Here is a 21,852-nt window from a genome sequence, read left to right on the forward strand (position 1 = left end):
TCGAGTCGGTCTGTTTGACTATAAGTTTTTTTGCAATCAGAGTTCTGAATGATGTTTAGTTGAAGTTTGAACGTTTCTTATGTAACATGACTTCGAAATTTCTGTCATGTCTCGAGATCCGTGATGAACAATAAAATTTTGTTAATGACATTAAGTATAACACTAGATTGATATGATATTAATTTTTCTCTTACATAATCAACAAGCTGGCTCATTTGTCAACTCAAACTTATAAAAGTAAGCTCGAGCTCGAGTTCTAGCTCCAACTTGATTAATTAGTCAAGCTCAAGTTTAAATTGGGGGTGGTGCAAGTTCAACTTGACTTGCTTATACTCTGATCATTAACTATCAATATCTTTGACCACCTACTATAATTATAGGATAAATCAATTTGTTTAATATTTAACAAAAAGAAGACTAAATTTTAAACTTATTAAATATTTTTAGTATAAAATAAAATAAAATAAAATATAAAAAATTTCCAAGAAATCGTAATCGAGTTTACAAAAATGAAAGGTCAATTTATTATATTTCACTAATAAATTATAACCTTTTATCTGTTTCAAGCACACTCACGTGGGTTCGATTGTGAGGCGCCATTAAGATTTACGAGCATCATTTCGGCGGAATCTCCGAAAACCAAATAAGAGATTCCAACCACCGAATACGGTGAACGCTTGGCCCAACTTCCCTTCCTAGCCATGGCGGTGGCGGCGGCGACGGTAACGGTAACATGGACTGTTGCACGGTTTAGAGCCTCAGTCGGCGGCACTCTCAAAGTCTCGGCGAGGTCGGCGTTCCTCTTCAAGTTCCCATCCCTCGCTACAAAGGGAATTTCTCCTGCCGCCGTCCCTTTCCGGTCACGCCGTAACCGATTAACCTGCACCGCACTCTACAAGAACGATTTCAGTGTCAAAGAGGAAGGCACGCCGGAAACCCTCGATTACCGCGCCTTCTTTATAGATTCGACTGGCAAGAAGGTTCCTTCTACTCCCCCTCTGTTAAAAGAAAGTTGCAGGTTGAGGTTTTAATCCGTGGTGGAAATGATTAGGTTTCACCGTGGCACGACATTCCGCTGCATGCGGGGGACGGGGTGTTCAATTTTGTAGTGGAGATCCCCAAGGACTCGAGCGCAAAGATGGAGGTCGCCACTGATGAGCCTTTCACCCCAATCAAGCAGGACATAAAGAAGGGAAAACTTAGATACTATCCGTAAGATGCTAATTTTTTGTTTGCTTGCCTTTCATGGTCTGAAATATTTTTTTTTTGCCTTTCTTTCTCTTATCACTTGATGCGATTTACGCCTGGGAATGCTATTTTAATAGATTTTTTTTTTAATTGAATGCGGTGGCTTTGGTTTTTGTACATAAAAAAGGTGCCAAATCCAGAAGGAAAGGATAAAACAAAAGCCGCCCTATTGAAACAAGATCATGAGGCCTACTTATCCCACCGAGTAAAACTGTTCCAGGTAGGCCAGCAAGGCTAAAGCTGATCGTACTACGTGACAGATCAAAGACGAACATAGGATACAAGAACGAGCCACTCAACCAAAAACGAGACAAAAGTTTGACAAAAGTTTGTTCAGGCTAGGGAAGATCCGATTCCCTTGAATCTCCAACCACCCCAGAGATGCCCAAAGGCTCCTCATCAGGGGTAAATGTTTGACAACCGCATTTATCAACCAAACGAGCCATGTCATAAAAGCTCAACCGTCCAAGCAGATCATAGATGACCAAACTACTCTTGTCGACTTGAAGCCAATTAAAAGTTTAGCCAATTGAGCCAAAGAGCAGTCAGATGATAAAATTATACATGTAAAATACCAGAAATATCCCAGTACAGACAACTTTAAATTAGGAGAAAAAATGTAATATTATCATTGTATCATACTCTGTATAAATTGGGGAATCATTTTATGAATAAGACACGCGAGATTACTCTTTATTCCCCCTTTTTTTGTCTCTCTTCATCTCTCCTTATTTATGCTCTATTCATTCGGTGTGATTCACGGACAATTCAGGATTTAACATCGTAATGCGCTTAGCATGAATCATGCTACCAAGAAAAAGTGGAACAACACAAAAAGAAAAATCGATGATTAAGTTCGGCCTTGCTAGCTCCAGTTCTGCTAGGCTAGATCCCAACCAACCTAGTCTAATGGACTGAAATAGTATGGACGATCGACCCAGTAGGACTGACCCAGCCTGAACGACCCAGCTTGGATGACCGACCTAACTTTGACGACAACCTAGTTTGGACGATCGACTCAGCATGGACAACCAACCTTGCCTAGATGACCGATCTGGCTTGAATGATCGACCTAGTTTAACCAGTTGAGCTAACTCTACTGACTTGGAACTAATTAAGCTTAGCCGACCATGCCAGAAAGCAAATGTATGCAAGCCATACATGTGAAATACGGGGCAAAAATGTTATATCATAATTTTCTTCCCTCTCATCTATAAATAAGAGAATCATTTTTTGAATGAAACGATTGATCATGATGGATTACTGTTCATTCTCTCTCTCTCTTTCTATCTTTCTCAATCTCCTTATTTACGCTCTACTCATTGAGTGTGATTCATGGAAAAATCAAGATTCAATATCCTAAGAAGTTCAGTGAGCGTCCAACAGATGCAGGAGTTGAAGGATCAAATATTGGATGTGATCCTTGATGCACCAACTCAGGGAAGAGAACAACAGGTTCAAGACGAAGGGCCGACCCTCAATGAAAAAAGAGTCTCCTTAGCTTTGGAAAGAGAAGACGTCTCTCAGTACTTCGATAGTGCTAGGTCGACACAGATCGACCGACTTCTGTTCGTGCGTACTGTGGTGCCCTGACAATCTGAGAACACATTCTCTTAACAAATCTCTGAGTTCGAAGCGATTTAAGATCCCAACATTGGAGTCCTATGTAGGGCGGAACTCTTTGGTCGGCTTCTTAAACGTGCAGTAAAACTCAGTTAGCTTGATCTCTCATACGTGCCCTCGACTCCTATCAAAGCACAAGTCAAAGTCGATTTCTTGGCTGATTTTTCGAGCCGAATGAACAAGGTGAAGAAACGACGACCGACGGTCATACTTTGATTTTACAAATTAACTGAGCATCTAACCAAACTGGGGTGGGTCTCGATCTATCTTTGATAAACACGATTGGGGATCATCTATACCACTTGACAGAAGTAGGATTCAAAGTTACCAACAATGAAGCGGAGTATGAAGCTCTAATTATTGGGCTACGGTTCGCTTATAAAATGAGCGCATGACACCACTTGGTAAAATCCGACTTGTAGTTTGGTAGGTAGTTAGGTGATCGAGCAATTAAAAGTTATAGATGAGATAAATATCTTGACAAAACTAAAATAAAGACAGAAAATTTGAAGGTTTCAAGATTGAACATATCTCCCGAGCAGACAATCAGGTGACATACCTCCTATCCAAGTGCATCCGCTTAGGGGAGGGTATGCTCTAAAAACCTGACTGATCAATCATAAAAGAAACCTAAATAATGGAGTTGAGAACCGAATAGTCAAAGAGTTGGAGGGCCCATACATTATGTATCTTGAAACTAGAAATGTCTTAGAAGTAGTATTCGATCCAATGCGTTTCAAGGTAAACACAATCCAATGCCTTATGATTGAGGAAAAACATTTCCGAAGGTTAGTTATCTCGTTGTATTTGAGGTGTGCATTGAAGAAGACAAGGCGGAAGATGTCCTTTGAGAAGTACATTGAGGGGAATGCGACAACCACTTCAGAGACAAGACTTTGACATACCGAGTACAATGATAGGATTGTTTCTGGCCGACATTTCAAAAGGATGCTGAGGGATTTTCAATAAAGTGTGAACAACGTAAAAAGTACGCACCGCTGCAAATTCAGCTGACTCATAAATTGCAACCCATTATTAGCCCATGATCTTTCACCGTTAGGGACTCTATATTCTCAAGTGCAATTTGTTTTTGGCTGACATTTCAAAAGTATGCTGAGGGATTTTCAATAAAGTGTGAACAATGTAAAAAGTATGCACCGCTGCAAAATCAACTAATTCACAAATTGCAACCCATTATTAGCCCATGATCTTTCACCGTTAGGGACTCTATATTCTCGAGGCCTTTTCCTATCGCGAGATCAGTGAAAATTCTTTCTCGTTGTTGTAGATTACTTCTCCAAGTAGATTGAGACCAAGGCGCTCGTTCGAATCATCGCAAAGGTTGTTTGAAACTTTATCTGGACTGAACTAATATGTTCGTATGAACTACCGCTCGTAATCATCACTGGCAACGAAAGACAATTTGTCGAACAAGGGGTAAAAGATTTTTACCGAAGTTAGGGGATCAGCTTGAAGTTTACATTCGTCCATTATCCTTGAATGAATGGCCTGGTCGAAACAACCAACAAGATTATCTTAAACATGCTAAGGAAGAAAGTTGAAAGAGTTAAGGGAAATTGGATTGAGATCCTATAGTATTTCATTTAGTGGCTCGAACGATACCTTCCACGATGACCGGATAAACCCTATTCATGCTGTCAAACGGGATGGACGTGAGGTTGTCGGTTGAATATAATCATTATAATTAGAAAGTGGTGGCAGGTTTTGTATTTGACGAAGTAGATTTAGCCGAGTGGCACGAAGCAAATGCCGAAGGAATGATGCTTTTGGTCCATCTTGCAAAGGAGAAATGTGCCGACTCGACCCTACTACAAAAAGTGAAGAGACAAACGGCTTGATGCTACAACAAACACATCTAATAAAAGACTTTTACCATCGAAGACCTCGTGTTGAAGAAAGCCGACCCAACCATGCCAGAATAAGCTATGAAAAAGCCCGACTAGACATGGATTATACCATTTATCATCGACAAGTGGGTCACTCCCGGAGTGTATAAGCTGAAGCTCTACACGGGAAAAGGAGTGCTTTGGACGTGGAGTGAAAATGATTTGAAGGTATTTTATTCTTAGGGAAAAAATTTGTATCTCAACAATTAGAATGTGCTATTGTTTCTACATTTGTATTCTGTTGTTAATTTTATAAATATGGTTAAGTAAAAAAATTCTTAATTATACATATGATCCCAAGTTCGACCGACACTCTGAGAACTCATAAGATTCATTTAAGGGATTGTCAAAATTCGATCGACACTCAGGGAACTTTAACCAATCCGTTAGCGATGTTTCCATCCAAGCCGCAATACCGACAATTATGGTTAATGTTTGATTGATAAAATTTTCTAAATAACCGTCAACGATGAATAAATGTTTGATTGGTAAATCACGCAAGAGTCAATCTACAACACCCATTCGTCATAAAAGCTCATGTCTCATAGCTCGGTACGGGTCAAACTCTAGCGGTATGTTTCACTACCCATTAGCTATAAGATCTGCGATGAGTAATGTAAGAATCACCCCAACAACAAGTTAAAGTGGTTACTCTCGCAAAATTGCGAAAAAATCAGCTTAATATTTCTGGCATAAGTTATGGCAAGTTCAAGATGACGACCTAATCGAGCGACCGATACATGAGAAAGTGTGAGCCTTGAGTTGGCCGGTACTCAACAAACCTATCCAAAACGAGAATAGATAACTCAAAAACTTGACTGACCCCAGAATCCCCAACCAGCATTAGAAGACGACGGAGGTCATGATAGCCGCTATGGAGTTGGGCATTATTTGGGCTGGGATGACCCCATAATGGGAAAAAAAGGGCAAACAACTCTCGACAAAAAGGCAATCAAAGGCCAAAATAGAATTGATCCTTATAGATGATGAGGTCGCCACCATACAAGGAGGTAGCTCAGTCATTTTCGCCGGTGACCTGAAGCTTAATGGTGTGATCGAAGACACAAGTCTCTTGCAGGCGATCCACCTCTCTTTGATTCATCCAAGATTGGTCGTTTGATACGATTGACCCAATGTCTCTCGAAGAATATCGCGGAACCATTTAAACAAAACACAAACAAAGGATCGAGAGAAGGATAAGTGAGAAAGAAAGAAGGCAGAGTAAAGTGTAATATCATTAAGCCGACACTCTTTATGTGTAAGAAAACAGGTCGCCACTTCGGCCGAAACATACCCCCAAACTACAATGTTTAGTTGATTCGTTTTGACTGGAGCCCTAGTGTAAAATGATTTCTCTTGGACATTCGACAGTTCCTAGTGAAGGGTGGCCACCACCTCCTTCATCCTTCCACTTTCTCCACGAACAAATAGCTCTCGCACCTCATCGACTTTTTAGATCTCTGCCGACCGAGCGAAGTTGTTCTTGATCTTGTCCAGGTGGCGACACAACGATCTTTGAGATGTTTGTGGCTCCATAGCTACTTCCTCATGTGTCTCAGAAGGATTGCCTGGGTTGTTAACCCCGCCATCCTCGCTCGAGATTCGGCCGCCCTCCGCCTGGCACCTCTTTCGCTATCATGGTACCTCAGTTAGATTCTCACTAATGTCGACCAGGGTTGGATCATCGCTCAGGTCTCTCATAGCCGAGTCATTTGCACCAAAAGACCACATAATGAAAAAATTCTTCATAAAAGATCAAAATTCAACAAATAAGCCATAGATTTCTCATATCTAGTAGCCGATCCAACTGAGACGTTGTAATTGACATAACACCCTTATTGTGCGACGTAAGAGCACCAACACTTCTTGTTCAGCCCGTTTGATTGACAGGTCATGTGCTGCTGCAGAAGGTTGAACTATCGGATCAATGGTTGGGCTGGTCGGCTGAATGGTCCTTCGTTTAAAACCAAGAAACGAATCAGAGGACCCCACCTAATGCGCCAGTGCAGTTGCAACCGCTTTTCTCTTCTTAAGGACGACTTTCTTCTTCTTCTGACCACTCAAGTAGTCTCGACCTTTCGTTTTTTGGAAGGCAAAACAGATCAAATCCTTATTAGGGATATCAACCGTGGGGTTTGATACGTTTTCCATCGCAATGCCCAGAGGTTGACCGATTCGAACGAGAGTTGCAAAGCAAATAGGGATTGAAAGGAGTCCCATTGCACCTTATTTATTAGAATCAAAGATATGGAAATCAAGACAGATCAATTATTGAGCCATTAATGAAACAATAAATAAAATTAATTTTTGCATTTAATTCTTCTATTCTTATCACAACATCACTTTCAAGAAATAGTAGAATCAATGGACTAAAATATGTACATAAAAATGTGTCAGCGTTGTTTCCGAGTGGATCTAACTGTCCAGATGGGAAGAGTACGACAAAGGTGGGCATAATGACAGAAGATCATGAGGTTTACTTATCAGATCAAGTGAAGCTGTCCAAGCCAGACCAGCATGGTCAAAGCCGACAGAACCCCGAGACGGACCAAAGATGACTTGAGGATACAAAAACAAACCACTCAGCTAGAAACAGGACAAAAGGTTATCCGAGCCAACCATCGTCACACAGTCAACCCAAGGGAAGATATGATTCCCTAGAATCTCCAACTACCCACAAGCTCCCCATCAGAGTTTTAAGGATGATCAAGAGTTGCTCCATATTAACCGACTGGCCCATATCAAACAAGTTCAACCGTTCGAGCGGATCTCAGATGACCTAGCTGTTCTTGACGACCCAAAGTCAATTAAGCTCAGTCGGCGAACCATAGAGCAGCGTGACAATATGGTCGTACATGTAAAATATCAGTAATCTCACAATAAGGATCCTTTTAAAGTAAGGGCAAAAATATAATATCATTTTTTAACCATCTCCTCTATAAATAGGGAAACTATTTTATGAATAAGACACATTGGATTTTTGTTCATTCTCTCTTTCTATTTGTCTTTCTCTCTCTATCTTTCCTTATTTATACTCTATTCCTTGTGTTTGATTCACGGACTAGTCAGAATTCAACATATCCTGTATCATTCAAATTGTGTCTCTGTCCTCTTGCTTTTGTGTCTGTTAGTCTTACTTTCTTCCTTTACGTGCATATTAAAAAAGAGGGAAAAAAGGTGATGTATGATTATTTTATTTTATTTTATTTACTGAACGATGTAGTTGTTATTTTTAAAGACCAATGCATTGATTCTCTTAAGTATTTTAAGGGATAACAAGCAGTAAGTAATTCTAGTATGTATTGTTTTTTAAATTTGTTGTTCGAGAGGCGATTAAAAAGGGTAATTTCACCATTGTAGTATGAAGTTCTTAGTTAATTGAATCAAACAATTATTATGTCGATAGTTTGACATCTTTTAGCATCATAACATTGATCAAATCCATGATATTTGGCAAATACAACTGATAGCACTGAAATTTTAATAGTGTAGAGATTATGAGATTTAAATAGCATTGAGCCAAGCAACCTTAGGAATTTTTTTTCTTGCCTATACTTTATTTTGATCATTAAATACCCTTACCTCTAGATGTCGATATATTTTTCTGGCATATTGATGTGATGAAATTGGATTTAAATGTAACGTATGCAATTATTGTTTAAATATGCTAACAACACCAACATAAAGTTGAATTTATGATCAAATGAATGAATAATGCATGTATGTGAAGATTAGGTTGCGTGCATGATTTAAAAACTTGACCTGTCCGGCCGGTTTGACCGTTCTAATTATGAACCGACCATTCAACTGGTTCGGTCCAAGCTTAAAACCTTTTCTGCATAGAACCGGGATTGAACCGTTAGCACTGGGGTTGAATCAGAAAATCGGTCCGATTTTTAACGAACCGGTCGGTTTAAATATTATTCAATTTTAGTTGATTTCGATCGAATAGCCAAAAATAATACATTTAAATTAAAAAAAGAGAAATTATCATGTTTTAATTTTCCTATTTATAATATTGTTCAAAATATTCATAAATGTTGTTTTAAATCAAAATATTATTTGTTAAATCTATAAAAATGATATTAATATATTATTATTCTATTATTTAATTTATAATTAAATAATTTAAATATTTATTGCATTATCCAGTTAAACCTTCGTTTTAACACCGGTTGAACCATTGAACCTTGAACATTTACTTCTTCTGGTTCGATGTCCGGTCTTGTTTTCTTAACCTTGGTTCTTGCTTAGATTTAGGGTCTGTTTGGGGCAGCTGTTTTCATAACCTTGGATCCTCCCACGGGTTTAACAAATATAAAACGTTTTGGATAAACTGGCGAAATGCGCGAAACAAACGACGAGACGGTGTTTTCAAAACGCCGCCCGCACTTTTAGTTTGCCCCAAACGGGCCCATATTTGGTTGCTGATGGAATTCATTTTCTGGCAAGTTGGAATCTCTGCACTTGGATCGGCCAATCTTGAGTGCAAATCAGTATTTCTGTTTCTTTATCTCTCTAATGTGGCAGTGATGATTAGACTTAATCCAAAATTTTCTTTGTCCATTTGATCATCTCCCAGATATCATATTGAACATGATCTACTTTTGTTAAAAAAAAAAAAAAACAAAAGATGGCTTTTTAAATTGTGTACGACTTGATATTTGCTAGAGGATGTGTCATGCTAGCGTTCTCTATATATTTTATTTTGGTCTTGATGTAGTGGAGATTGTCTGTTGTCCACCAACCTGATAGCTGTAGGATAATTTTTTTTTTTAAGATTTGCGAAGTGTACTTTTCATTTACTTTCATTTAGCATAAGCCGCTACCTTTCCACTGTGTTACTGGTAGCTTGAACTTCTAATTCGTAGATTTTATTTAAAATATTAGTACCGAGGGTTGAGATCTAAGTATACCTACGTGATAGCGCACCAACTACTATATTTTCCTTGCCTTGTTTGTATTTAATGACACGAGGCATTATTTCTACAAATTCCATCCATCGGGCATGCCACCTATTTAGCTTGTGGTGACTTTTTATATAATTCAATGACTCAAGATGTGCATGATTAATGAACTCTTGTGGTCATAGATAATATTTTCAAGTTTCTAAACCTCGAATTAGAGCATACATCTCTTTATCATAAGTAGGATAATTTAGAGTTGTCCCATTTAAATTTTCACTAATATATGCGATTGGCCTCTCTTCCTGCATAAGAATGATGCTAAACTCAATTCCAGAAGCATCACATTCAATCTCAAAAACCTTGAAAAAATTAGGTAAGGCCAATATAAATGCATTAGTTAATTTTTCTTTGATTGATTGAAAGGCCTTTACCTGATATTTTCCCTATTTACATCCAACTTGTTTTTTAATGACTTGGATTAACGGGGCAGCAAAGACTACTAAGGTTTTTATAAATATTCTATAAAAACTAGCAAGGCTAGGGAAGCTTTGAACACTTCTTATAAGGGAAAATTAAATACATAGCACCCAATTCTTATGGATTTATCTATCTCACACCTAATTTTTCATTTTTAAACATATAGCGCTTTACCTATGGATGAAAAGATGGATTTGTCTATTAAAAGATGTTAATGAGTGCTAATTTTTTTATGATTTTTGTAATTATGAAATTTTAGTTGTGAGAAAGGTAAGTATGAAAGTTTTAGGTGCTATGTATGTAAAAGCCCCTTCTTATAATTGTAGGTTTGGGCCAGTCTCGAATAGATCATACTTTCTCTTCATCAATCTGCATTCATGACAAATCCCAAAAATACCATCTTAAGTTCACTTAAAACATATTTCAAGTGGAGTGCATGTGCATCCAAGATCTTACTATATATGAGTATTTTGTCAAAACAGACACGTGCAAAATATGGTTCACAAGTCTCAAAGAAGTATCTGGTGCACTGGTCAAACCAAAAGACACGACTAATCATTCATACAATTCATGTTTCATTTTAAAGGTAATTTTTACTTGTCACCTTCTTTCATTCTAATTTGATGATGGCCTCTTTTTAAGTTCATTTTAGTAAAATTACTAGATTCGTGTAACTCATCTAACATAATATCTAGGCGAGAGATGAGATGATGATATTTTACAGTGATATTATTTATTGCATAACAATCTACACAGCCCTCCATGTCCCATTTCTTCTTAGTTGCTAACACAACTGAAACTGCACTAGGACTCCTACTTTCTTCAATGTACCCTTCATTCATTCACTCTTAACCTAGCTTTATAGTTCTTTGGCCTCCTCTGGGTTACTTCTAAAATAGGTCGGTTAGGAATGGTTGCACCTGGTATAAAATCAATTTGGTGTTATATAGTGTAAATCAGAGGTAATTCAGATGGGATCTCCTTAGGAAAGATATCCTTATACACAATTAAAAGTTAAGCCATAGAGCTAGGCAAAATAATTCCGATAGTATTTACTAATACTTTTTTATATGACCACAAAATAATAGGTTGTTTTGCACATATTGCGCTTTTTTTTCTGAGGATTTTACGTAGAAATGTTTTCTTTTCTTCCATCGACTATTTGTGTCTCTATCACTTCAAGAGTTTCAACCCCTTTCTTTTGTTCATTCTTCTTTAAATTGTTTTCTTAGTTATTTTCTTGTAATTTAACTTAATTTTCTTGTACTTGTTTTTGGGTCATAGGAACCAAGGTGATGGATTTTTGCTTATATATAAACTAATATTTTTTAGTGTAACCATCATGTTTAACTTGTCCATCAAATTTCCATGGCCGGGCCAAACAATTGTCTAGTTTGCATAGGTGCTACATCACACAAGAACTCATCATCATATTTTTCCCAACTGGAATGAAACTAGCACTTGTTTGTTCACCTTAACCACTCCACTATCATTCAACCTTTGAAGTTTATAGGGTTGTGGGTGTTTGAGTGTTGGTAATCCTGAATCTTCTACCATGATAGTGCTAGCCATGTTTGTATAGCTATTGCCATCAATAATCATACTCCAAACATGATCCTGAATGTGTCATCTAGTATAATATATATTTTCTCGTTGCACCTCATCAATTGCCTTAGCTTGCATATTTTATGCCCTTCTAGCCATTACTAACTCCCTATGGACAGCATATTATTCCTTGTTGGTTTCCTCTGATTTGGGCTTGGAATCAGCATCCGATTCATTATCAGTCTCAAAATCCCCATCACTTCATATTATACTCTTTTGTCTGAGTATTGGCTAGTTATATGTCACCTACCTAGGCATTTAAAACATTTAATATCACGGTTCTGAGAAGATATAGGATTATTTTTGCTTTGATATCCAGGATTGATGGATTCTACCTTTGGATCAATAGGTGTTTTTATAGCTAGTTTCTACTCTCCTTTGGCTATTGATGTGGCTCTTGTTATTGTCTTCCTTCTTTTGGGTTCTTCTATTCCATCTAGGACTACCCATGAAATTCCAATCTTTTTCTTCATTAAATTCATCTACATATAATACCTCATTTTCTATCCGGACTAGCCTCGAATGATCCCTTTCCCTTCATTACATGCCTGACAAGTTTTGTGTTTTTTTCTCGAGATGATCCTTCTTCTGTTTGATCTAATATTTCATGGATGTGTTCTAACTCATTGCTCAACAATCTTTGCATTTCGACCATTAAGGTTTGAATTTGTAAATTAGGAGGGGTAGATTGTGGATTATCTTCTTGCCTAATTTTATCTTGATTCTGGGCCATGGCATACCAATGATGACTTCCTCAACAATGTTACCCTCGGTGTGCCTAGATAAACCTATATAATTGGCTAATTTTCAGGAATTGTAACAATTCAAGAAATCACTCAGTGAAGGAATTCAGACTTTCAGCAAGTTAAATAAATTAGAAATAAAAAAAAAATGATTCAAAATAAAATAAAATAGAGATCCATAATTTATGGATTAAAAAGTTCTAGCTATTCCTAAAAACAATTTGGCATTCAGGATTTTCAGCAATTCTTGAATTATCACTCTTCCAATAATTTGTTTCGCATTTGTCGCGTTAAGTTGAATTTTCGCATTTGTCGCGTTAAGTTGAATGCAAAGTTTCAATATATCAGGAGTTAATAAATACATGAATTGAGCAATTTAACAATGTATGGAATGCAGAATGTTGAATTCTAGTTTTCCGTTCAGTTTGGAATAACTTGAAAGTAGAAAGCAATTAAGCTTTTTCACATTTAAATTTTCAAAACTTTGTTTTGGCAGATAAAAGAACTGCCTATTTTCTGAAATCTGATTATCATGAAATTAAATAATATATGAAATCTGGATGTAGCAAGATCAAGAATTGAGAAAAAAAAAATTTTGGACGACAGAATTCAAAAATTCAGTAAGAAATTGTAAAATATCTGAAATCTTGTTTGCGAAGATGAGAAATTGAGTTTGTTAGCCATATCTCATATTGGAAACTGATTTTTAGAAGATCAAGCAATTGGCTGTACTCAGCATTTTGGATTCTAAACACTACTGTTTTTGGATTACAACGGGAGAAGATTCACATTCCGGTTCTCAATCTAGTTATCAAAAAACTCCTTAGCTGAATTTCTGATAATCTGCTAAGGAGTAGCTTGTTCTTCCCGGTCATGCAGCGGAAAGGTTTGAATTATTTCTTGATCTTCTGTATTTTTTGTAGGGCCATATAGAGTTAGGAAATTGTTAAAATATTGTTCTATAGAAAATTTTTTTAAAACTGACTGTTGTAACATATATTTCCTTGGGCTCATATTGCTGTTTTTATGATCATATTAACTACATTAAATATGTGATACTTATTTAATGTATCTTCACAAAAAAATTTCTGGAATTTTCTGTGTTGGATATTTCTCATGCAAACCAAGCATAAGAATTGAGCTGCCTTTAGTTGACTCAGATAACCCGATGTTGAAATGTTTGGTTTGATTTTGTGGCCAGTCTGGAATCCAAACTAATCTAAATTTAAACGAAATTGACCAAATCTTAGTCATCCATTTCAGCTGTGTTTTGCTAGAAATAAAGTTTTCGAGAGCTGGATTTTAGATTGGACTGAATCTGAATATATTCCAGACTTTAGAGTCCAGGCAGAATTTGAAGTATATTCCATAACCCAATTTTATGCTTGAAATTTGGATGGACTCTAGACTCAAATTAAGAATTCAAATATCAATATCAATATCTATTTATTCTTACTCAATTTTTTCTTAAAATCCATAGCCAATTTAGAAATAATACACTGAAGTAGGAATATTGGTCAGCAATTATTGAACTTATTTATTACAAACGAAATGGACTCGACTGAACAATCTTGGCTGCGTTGAAATTTTGTAAAGTTTTGTCCTACTAATATGCACCCCTACTCAAAATAAATATTTTTAATTAGAGTTTCATTGCTATAAAGCTAGAGCTGGTCAGCTGTGGAAGATGTGCAAGCTGATACCAATGTGCGCAAAGGCTGGTTGGCATGTTTTGTTGGCCTGATGTATTAAGTCCAGAAATAAAAAAAAAGAAAATCATAGTGGTGTGATGATGAAATGCTTGCAATATTCCTGGATATGTTTTTTCCATCTTTATTATGAACGTTTTGAATGAATGCTCATTCATATAATTGGGAGCAAGTTTGTTGGTTAAGCTAAAGTGTATTTGATAATATTAAATTTTAAGTTATTTTACATTTTTAAATCATTATACATCCAAATTTTGTTTGAGGTCAGGTGGATGCCATCTTTCTTGTTTCTTAAACTTCAGTAAATCTTTGATCCCAGTTGGATACCAGCTTCTGTAGAAATTAACCATCTTTACCCATTTTTCTCTTTAAAGATAGAGAAAAGTGCAAAATGGTCCCCTAACTCTTTTGGAGGGGGTCATTTTAGTTTCAGGGTCTATAAAAATGTCAATTTTGTCCCAAACTCTTCTAATGACAGATAAAATAGTTCTCTATAAGGACTATTTCAACTCATAAAAAAGAGTGGAGGGACTAAATTGGCCCTTCAAAAGAGTCTGGAACTAAAATGGACCCATATAAATCGTCCTTGGACTATTTTGTCAGTTATTATCCACAGTCTATTAGGATTTATTAAATTATATAGAAAATTTTAAACCATAACATTAAAATTTTACCATTCTGATTTTTTGTTGCTGTGTTGTTCAGGTACAATATAAATTGGAATTATGGGTTACTTCCTCAAACATGGGAGGACCCATCACATGCTAACCTAGAGGTAGAGGGGGCTTTAGGCGATAATGATCCAGGTGAAATACCATTAAATTTCATATGATTACTTTATCTTCTATCAGAGTAGGTTATTCATTTTCATGTTCTCTTTTTGCTCAACATTTTTCCACAGTTGATGTTGTTGAGATTGGTGATGCTCGGGCTAAAATTGGCGATGTTCTTAAGGTCAAACCGGTGGCAGCCTTGGCTATGATTGATGAAGGCGAACTTGATTGGAAGATAGTTGCAATTTCCTTGAATGATCCTAGAGCCTCTCTTGTGAACGATATAAATGATCTGGAGATATATTTTCCGGTATTGATTTGCTCCAACCAATCTTTTTCAATTATATATTTCATGAATATTTTCAAAATTCAACATCTTCTATGTTTCTCCTCCTTGAATTCTCTTGATTGTTTTGATAGTAATCTGACATCTTTCTAGTCATTGGACTGTATATCAAAAAATGCGTTTTATTAATTTTATTACTTTTATCCCTCTTTATCTGGAATTTCAGGATTTTTGAATGTTGAAATGTTAGGTCAACTTATAATATAAATGTGATGATAATGACCATGCTTGGTAACCATTTGATGCTTTTTTCTTCTCGAGTATGTGCACCAACATTATTCTATACTGAGCTTGAATTAATTTAGAGGCATTTACATACATGGCACACAATTGTTATGTATTTACATATCTTAAACCTAAGCTTTCATATTTACACACATAGCACTCAAATCTGTAATATCACAATAAAATTAGCACGTTTAAAAAGTGAAATACACCTTTTCGTGCATATTTTTAGAGCACCAAAATGCTAGTTAAGTAAATATGAAAGTTTTCGTGCATATTTTTAAAGCACCAAAATGCTAGTTAAGTAAATATGAAAGTTTTAGGTGTGAGATATGTAAATACATAAGAATTGTGTGCTAGGCATGTAAATTTCCGATTAATTAGATGTTCTGGACTCCAGCACATTCTACTTTTTTTCAACCGTTTTCTATGTTTAGATGACCTTCATATATAGTATGAAGACAATCTTGCATTAACTATGATGAAATCATCATCATTCTCTTCAAAGCCTTATCCCAACGATTTAGAGCCAAATTTAGTAATCTTTTTTTTTATTATATTCATTGTAGTTCAGGTGAATTTTTTTGCAAATACATTTTTATCATTTACGCTTTCACAGTGGCAATAGTTCTGTTGATAATGATATGTATTTAAATAATGGAATATTGTTATTTTGGAGGATTTTAGAGCTAGTAGGGACATATCTGATTAGAATTTGTAAAATTTTTATTATAATTTGAAATGCTTTCTTATTTTTCTCAAGAGTTGTAAAAAGCGTTTACTTTCGTGTAATTCCGAAATGAGAAGTTGTTTGAAAGGGTTTACTTTTCAAGGTAAGGTAGCAACTCCTCATCTTGAAGTTGCTTGAAAGGGTTTACTTTCAAGTACCTCTAAAACATCACGGGAGGAAACATGTAATATTGAAATAAGCATGGCGTTACAAAATGAACGCTGGGCTTAACTCTTCGGATATCACTGTATTTTTTTTATAATTTTTTTGTTTTTTTGTTTTTACAGGGTACAGTTAGCGCCATAAGAGATTGGTTTAGGGATTACAAGATTCCGGATGGAAAACCTGCTAATCAATTTGGCTTAGGAAACAAGCCGGCAAACAAGGTAATTTTACCATATTACGTGTTCTCGTTTATCCAAACTGTTACACGTACCCATTTTACAAGTGCTAGAAAAAAAAAGCCGTAAGTACAAGAAGGTCTTTTAAGCAAAATTTCAAACAAGTTTAGCAGAGAGAAGCAGTAATAAAGTGTAAATACCTAATTTCACCATGTTTGTTTACCTATACAGAAAATTTGTAGGCAATTTTTTGCCACCGATAGCTCTCCAGCTAAAAGTTTATATATTAACCTATGAGTTTAATAACCACTAAACCCCTAGGTTTTTTGTCTTGTATCTTATTAAATGGGTCATTTTAGTATTAACCAAAAAATTAAGTATTGAAGCTCTAACCCTTTTGCAAGGCCCCATTGTGCCTCTCCTTCACTCTTACAATTTATCTCTATGAAATCTTCTCTCCCCTTGCACACTTCAGTAAGTATATTAAGAGGTATTTTTCTTGGCTCAAGCGGAGAATGATACTTTTTCTTCGCAATTTTATTTTATAGTCTATTGTCTTGAATGAACTTCTGACTTGCAATCATAAACTTTAATGATCCCTTTCTCTTTCCGAAAAGACAACTTGACTCCTTTTAATTCTCTTTTTTTGTAAAAGGAAAAAATCATAAGAAAGATTGAATCTATTTTGATAATTTTTTTAATCAAAATATAATTTAAAATTTGAGAAATTTGAGTTTTTATTTCAAACTTGTTCAAACTTGAATCTCTCAATTTTTCTGTATTTTTATATTGATGATATATCAACTATGTTGGTCTATTTATTCATTTTCACTAACTCTAGCTTAGGAAATTACATATGTAATAATTTTATTTATTTAACAGAGATTAAAAATCTGAAACTTTCGTTTAAAGTCGTACAAATTTTAGAAGTTTGAATGGAAGGAGCAAGATTAATCTCGTATGCACAAACATATATATGAGCCAACAAGACCTACTTAAAGCGGATGCCCCTTTTTGGAGTTTGGATTAGGATGCTTTGGCTTTTCAAAAGTGAAGGTGTGCAATATCTGATATATTTTAGACGCCAACAGATGCCGAACACTATTAATTTATGCCAAACACGAGCTATTCATGAACAAGTTGTTATGACAGTGTCACGGCCATGGCTTTCAACGCCTGACATACATGTTAGACTTGACAAGGATATGGTGGGGACACAACTAATCATCATAACATATTATTTATCAATTATTTTAAGGAAATATAAATCTTTTTTTTATTGAATGTTAAAAGGATAATATTTTTCTATATTATGGGCCAAATGAACAACAGTGATTCATAGGGGCTAGAGGGGGCGCATTCCCTCTCCCCTTATATATATATATATATATGATTTAAATAAATTTATTTATTTATTTATTATTTATATTTATCATTTATTTTTGCATCTATTTTTTTAACTCATAATAATTAGCTCAAATTATTTATTCTTAATTAAATTTAATCTTAAGTTTATCTATATGATAAATAATAAAAATAAAAAGTGTCTACATATCTTAAATTATAATAAATAAATTCAGGATAATTTTTAAATAAATTTGATTGTGCATTCTCAAGAAAAATCTCTGGCTCGCTCAGGAGAACTCACTGAAAAAAATAATATATATATCTATATATATATATATATTCGCGCATGACCTAACCCATAGTTTTGAAAACAAAACCCTGCGCGCCTCTTCAATCTTCTTTTTCTTCTATCGCTATCCGGTAGAGTTTCCTAGAGCAATTTTCACCTGTGATTTTGGCAGCGAGGGTCTGGTTTGTTTGAAATCCCTCGCAATGTCGATCGCCGGAAGAGAGAAACATTCGCAGTTCCTCCTCTCGCAATGTCGATCGCCTGAAGAGAAGCATTCGCAGTTCCTCTCTCTCACCATGTAAGTCTTGTGATGTTTAGGTTTTTATGAAACAAGCCTTGCATATGGATTTAGAGTTTAGGGTGCGAACTCATATAATTCTCTGTGTTTTCAAGCAAGTTAATATAGAAGAATGAAAGAACCCAATGAAAACAGAGAACATAAGAGTCGATAGAGAGCGTCCTGGTAATTTTGGTTGTGTGGCTGTACCTTCATTCAAAAGTTTATGTAATCGAGATAAGCATTGTTTCATATAGTTTTTACTTGCTTTGTTCAATGAAAAGTTTGATAGCTAATTTAACGATATGGAATAATGATCTAGTATTGGAAGGGAAAGTATTTCATCTTACCACCAAAATATTATGGTTGGAGGATTTATCACGAGCGAAACAGAGAATACTAGCATTAAACTAGCATAATACTACCACAATAACACACTAATAACACCACAATTCAACCACTTTTGTATAACAATAATATCATAATACGACTGCACTAATAACATCACTGTACAACAACATTTATATGACAATAAAACCATACAACAGACTAATAACATCACAATACAACTATATTTGCACTAATAACACCACAATACAACCATATTATTAACCCTAAATTATCATCACAATAATAACACCACAATAACACCACATTTGTGTCACAGTAACACCATAATACTACACTAATAACACCATCATACAATCACACTATTAACATAATATTATCACCACACTAATAACACTACAATAATACAATATTTGTATCACAGTAACACCATAATACTATACTAATAATTTTACAATACGACCACACTAATAACACCACCATACAATCACATTTGTATGACAATTACACTCTAATATTACATAAATAACACCACAATACAACAATAATTATATCACAATAACATCCTAATACAACGACACTAATAACATCACTGCACAACCATATTTGTATGACAATAACACCATACTATAACACTAATAACACCACAATACAACCACATTTGTATATTAATAACATCATAATACTGCACTAATAACACCGCCACATTAATAATACCACAATATAATCATATTTGTATCATAATAACACTACAATACGCTAATACTAATAATATCACTATACAACCACATTTGTATCATGTTGACCTCATTTTTGAGGTCATTTCTTTTCCCTTAAGGTCTTAGGATCTAGCTCTAGGAGTTTCTATTGATCATCTTAGAAAACTAGAATTGAGACCCACACTTTTAGAAAATCCTAGCCAATTCTTATTTTCCTTTGATGTCTAGCATTTTTGGCACAAGACCATCGTCTTATGAACGAGCGGTTATGGGTTATTTTGCGAAGACTCAAGGGAAAAGTTCCTAATAGGACTTCAAGCCTTAGGAAAACATCGTCACGACTTTCTCGTCACATACACACACCAAATACACAAAGTTCACAAAATTGCATGAAATCGGACTTCAATTAAGCCAAGAGGAGGGGTCAAAATGCGAACTTCTCCGGACGACCCCCGACAACAAATTGGACTGCGCCAACGCGTCCGGGATATCAATTTTGGTAGGAAATTTTGACACCAATTTTGATAGGAAGAAACACCCATATTGTCATATTTTCGGCACGAGGAAATTGGCACATAAATCGATGAATTTGTCAAAACGACATCTGACGACAAAACAGACAGCGCCGGTGCGTCCGGAATGTCGAAATTACCTAGGGAGGACACCCATTTTTGCTAGGGCGCCGCACATAGATAAATCACATGAAATTTTATATATATATAATTTTGTTTTTTTTTCTAAACCTAAATCCCTAAATCCCACGGTTCGCTCAATCGCACGGCTCTCTTTCTTCCCGTTCGCGAGGCCTGCCCGAGCTTTCTTCCTTCCTCTTCGATCGTGAGCCCTAGCCGAACCGACAGACCTAAATCTCTAAATCACACGGTTCGCACGATCGCCCTTTCTTCCCGCTCGCGAGGCCGGCCCGAGCCTTCCATCCTCTCTAATCGTGAGCCCTAGCCAAACCGACAGAGCCCCCTCGCCGATTGCGAAGATTCGGCCTGCGGTCCCCCTTCTCGTACGCCTGCCGCCCTGCGAAAAGCTTCCACCTACTCCCTCTGACGCGCTCCGGCTTTCCCCTCCCACGCCTCTGCGATTCTCGTCGTCATCTCCTCACGCGAGGATTGTCGCTTCTCTTGGTTCGGTCACCGCCCAGGTGAGCGATGGTATTCTTCATCCTCCCTTTTTTGCTATAAAAACCCCATTTTGGGGAGATCCTAGGGCTGGCCGAAAATTTTTGGAGAGGATGGAGGTGCTGCCAAAATCTCCTCTAAATCTCCTTGGTTCGATTTTTCTTGCTCTGTTTATCTCGTGTGCTTGAGCCATTTTGGAAGTGCTGTCGAGAAAATTTGTGGAGTTTTCGGAGCCGAAATTTTCTTGAGGGAGAGGTGCTGCCATTTTATTTGTTTGCTGGATTTTTTTTTTCTGGAATCCTGTTTTCTCTTGAGAAAAGTCTGAAAGAAGAGGAGTGGCTTTTGTGCTGTTGTGAGCATCCGTTGGTGGCTGTTTCTCAAAGCTTTCAAGAAGAAAGATCTGTCGAAATTTCTGTTTGACTAGCTTCTGGTGTGCTGGAAGTTTAAAGGATTTTAAAGGATTTGTGGAAGTTTAAAGGATTTGCCGGTTGCTATTTTTTTTGAAGTTTCTTTTTTAGAAGAATCTCTTTGGGAGGCACTTCATTGGATCTTTCTTACATTTTCTTTTGCTTTAAGTCGGCATTAAGAGGTATTTTTTTTTCTCCCCTCCTCTATTTTACATTATTTCGAATGACATGAAATCTGGAAGCGTTTTATAAATTGGAAAAGCATGTTTGGGCTTATTTTTGTTCCTATTTGCTGCCCCCGTTGTTGGAACAGATGCTGGAATCTTCCTAATGCTGGAAATTATATTTGAGGGCTTATCTTAGCTTAATTTGTTGCCCTTCGTTGTTGGAACACATGCTGGAATCTTCCTAATGCTGGAAATTATATTTCAGGACTTATCTTAGTTTAATTTGTTGCCCTCTGTTGTTGGAACATATGCTGAAATATTTCTTAATACTGGAAATTATATTTGGGGCTTATCTTGCTTCTTTTATTGCCCTCCGTTGTTGGAACACATGCTGGAATATTTCTTAATGTTGGAAATTATATTTGGGGCTTATCTTGCTTCTTTTATTGCCCTCCGTTGTTGGAACATATGCTGGAATCTTCCTAATGCTGGAAATTATATTTGAGGGCTTATCTTAGCTTAATTTGTTGCCCT

The 21,852-nt window shown here is 36.1% G+C and overlaps 1 protein-coding gene across 4 annotated transcripts in view; it reads left to right on the forward strand.

Annotated features, from left to right (window-relative positions):
- The first annotated feature begins 575 nt into the window (after nt 1–575).
- The window catches only part of LOC110036165 (soluble inorganic pyrophosphatase 6, chloroplastic), a 31,472-nt gene continuing 10,195 nt past the window's right edge, over nt 576–21,852 (forward strand). For 3 of the 4 annotated variants that reach the window (XM_020740547.1, XM_020740548.1, XM_020740549.1), the window contains exons 1-5: nt 576–980; nt 1,052–1,212; nt 14,925–15,025; nt 15,121–15,302; nt 16,581–16,679. In XM_020740547.1, coding sequence (XP_020596206.1) covers nt 702–980; nt 1,052–1,212; nt 14,925–15,025; nt 15,121–15,302; nt 16,581–16,679 — 822 coding nt within the window. In that variant the 5' untranslated portion in view covers nt 576–701. The remainder of the gene's footprint in view (nt 981–1,051; nt 1,213–14,924; nt 15,026–15,120; nt 15,303–16,580; nt 16,680–21,852) is intronic. The other variant, XM_020740550.1, reaches the window with a different exon arrangement.

Source organism: Phalaenopsis equestris, unplaced genomic scaffold, assembly GCF_001263595.1.
Source record: "Phalaenopsis equestris unplaced genomic scaffold, ASM126359v1 Scaffold203276, whole genome shotgun sequence".
NCBI classification, from domain to species: Eukaryota; Viridiplantae; Streptophyta; class Magnoliopsida; order Asparagales; family Orchidaceae; genus Phalaenopsis; species Phalaenopsis equestris.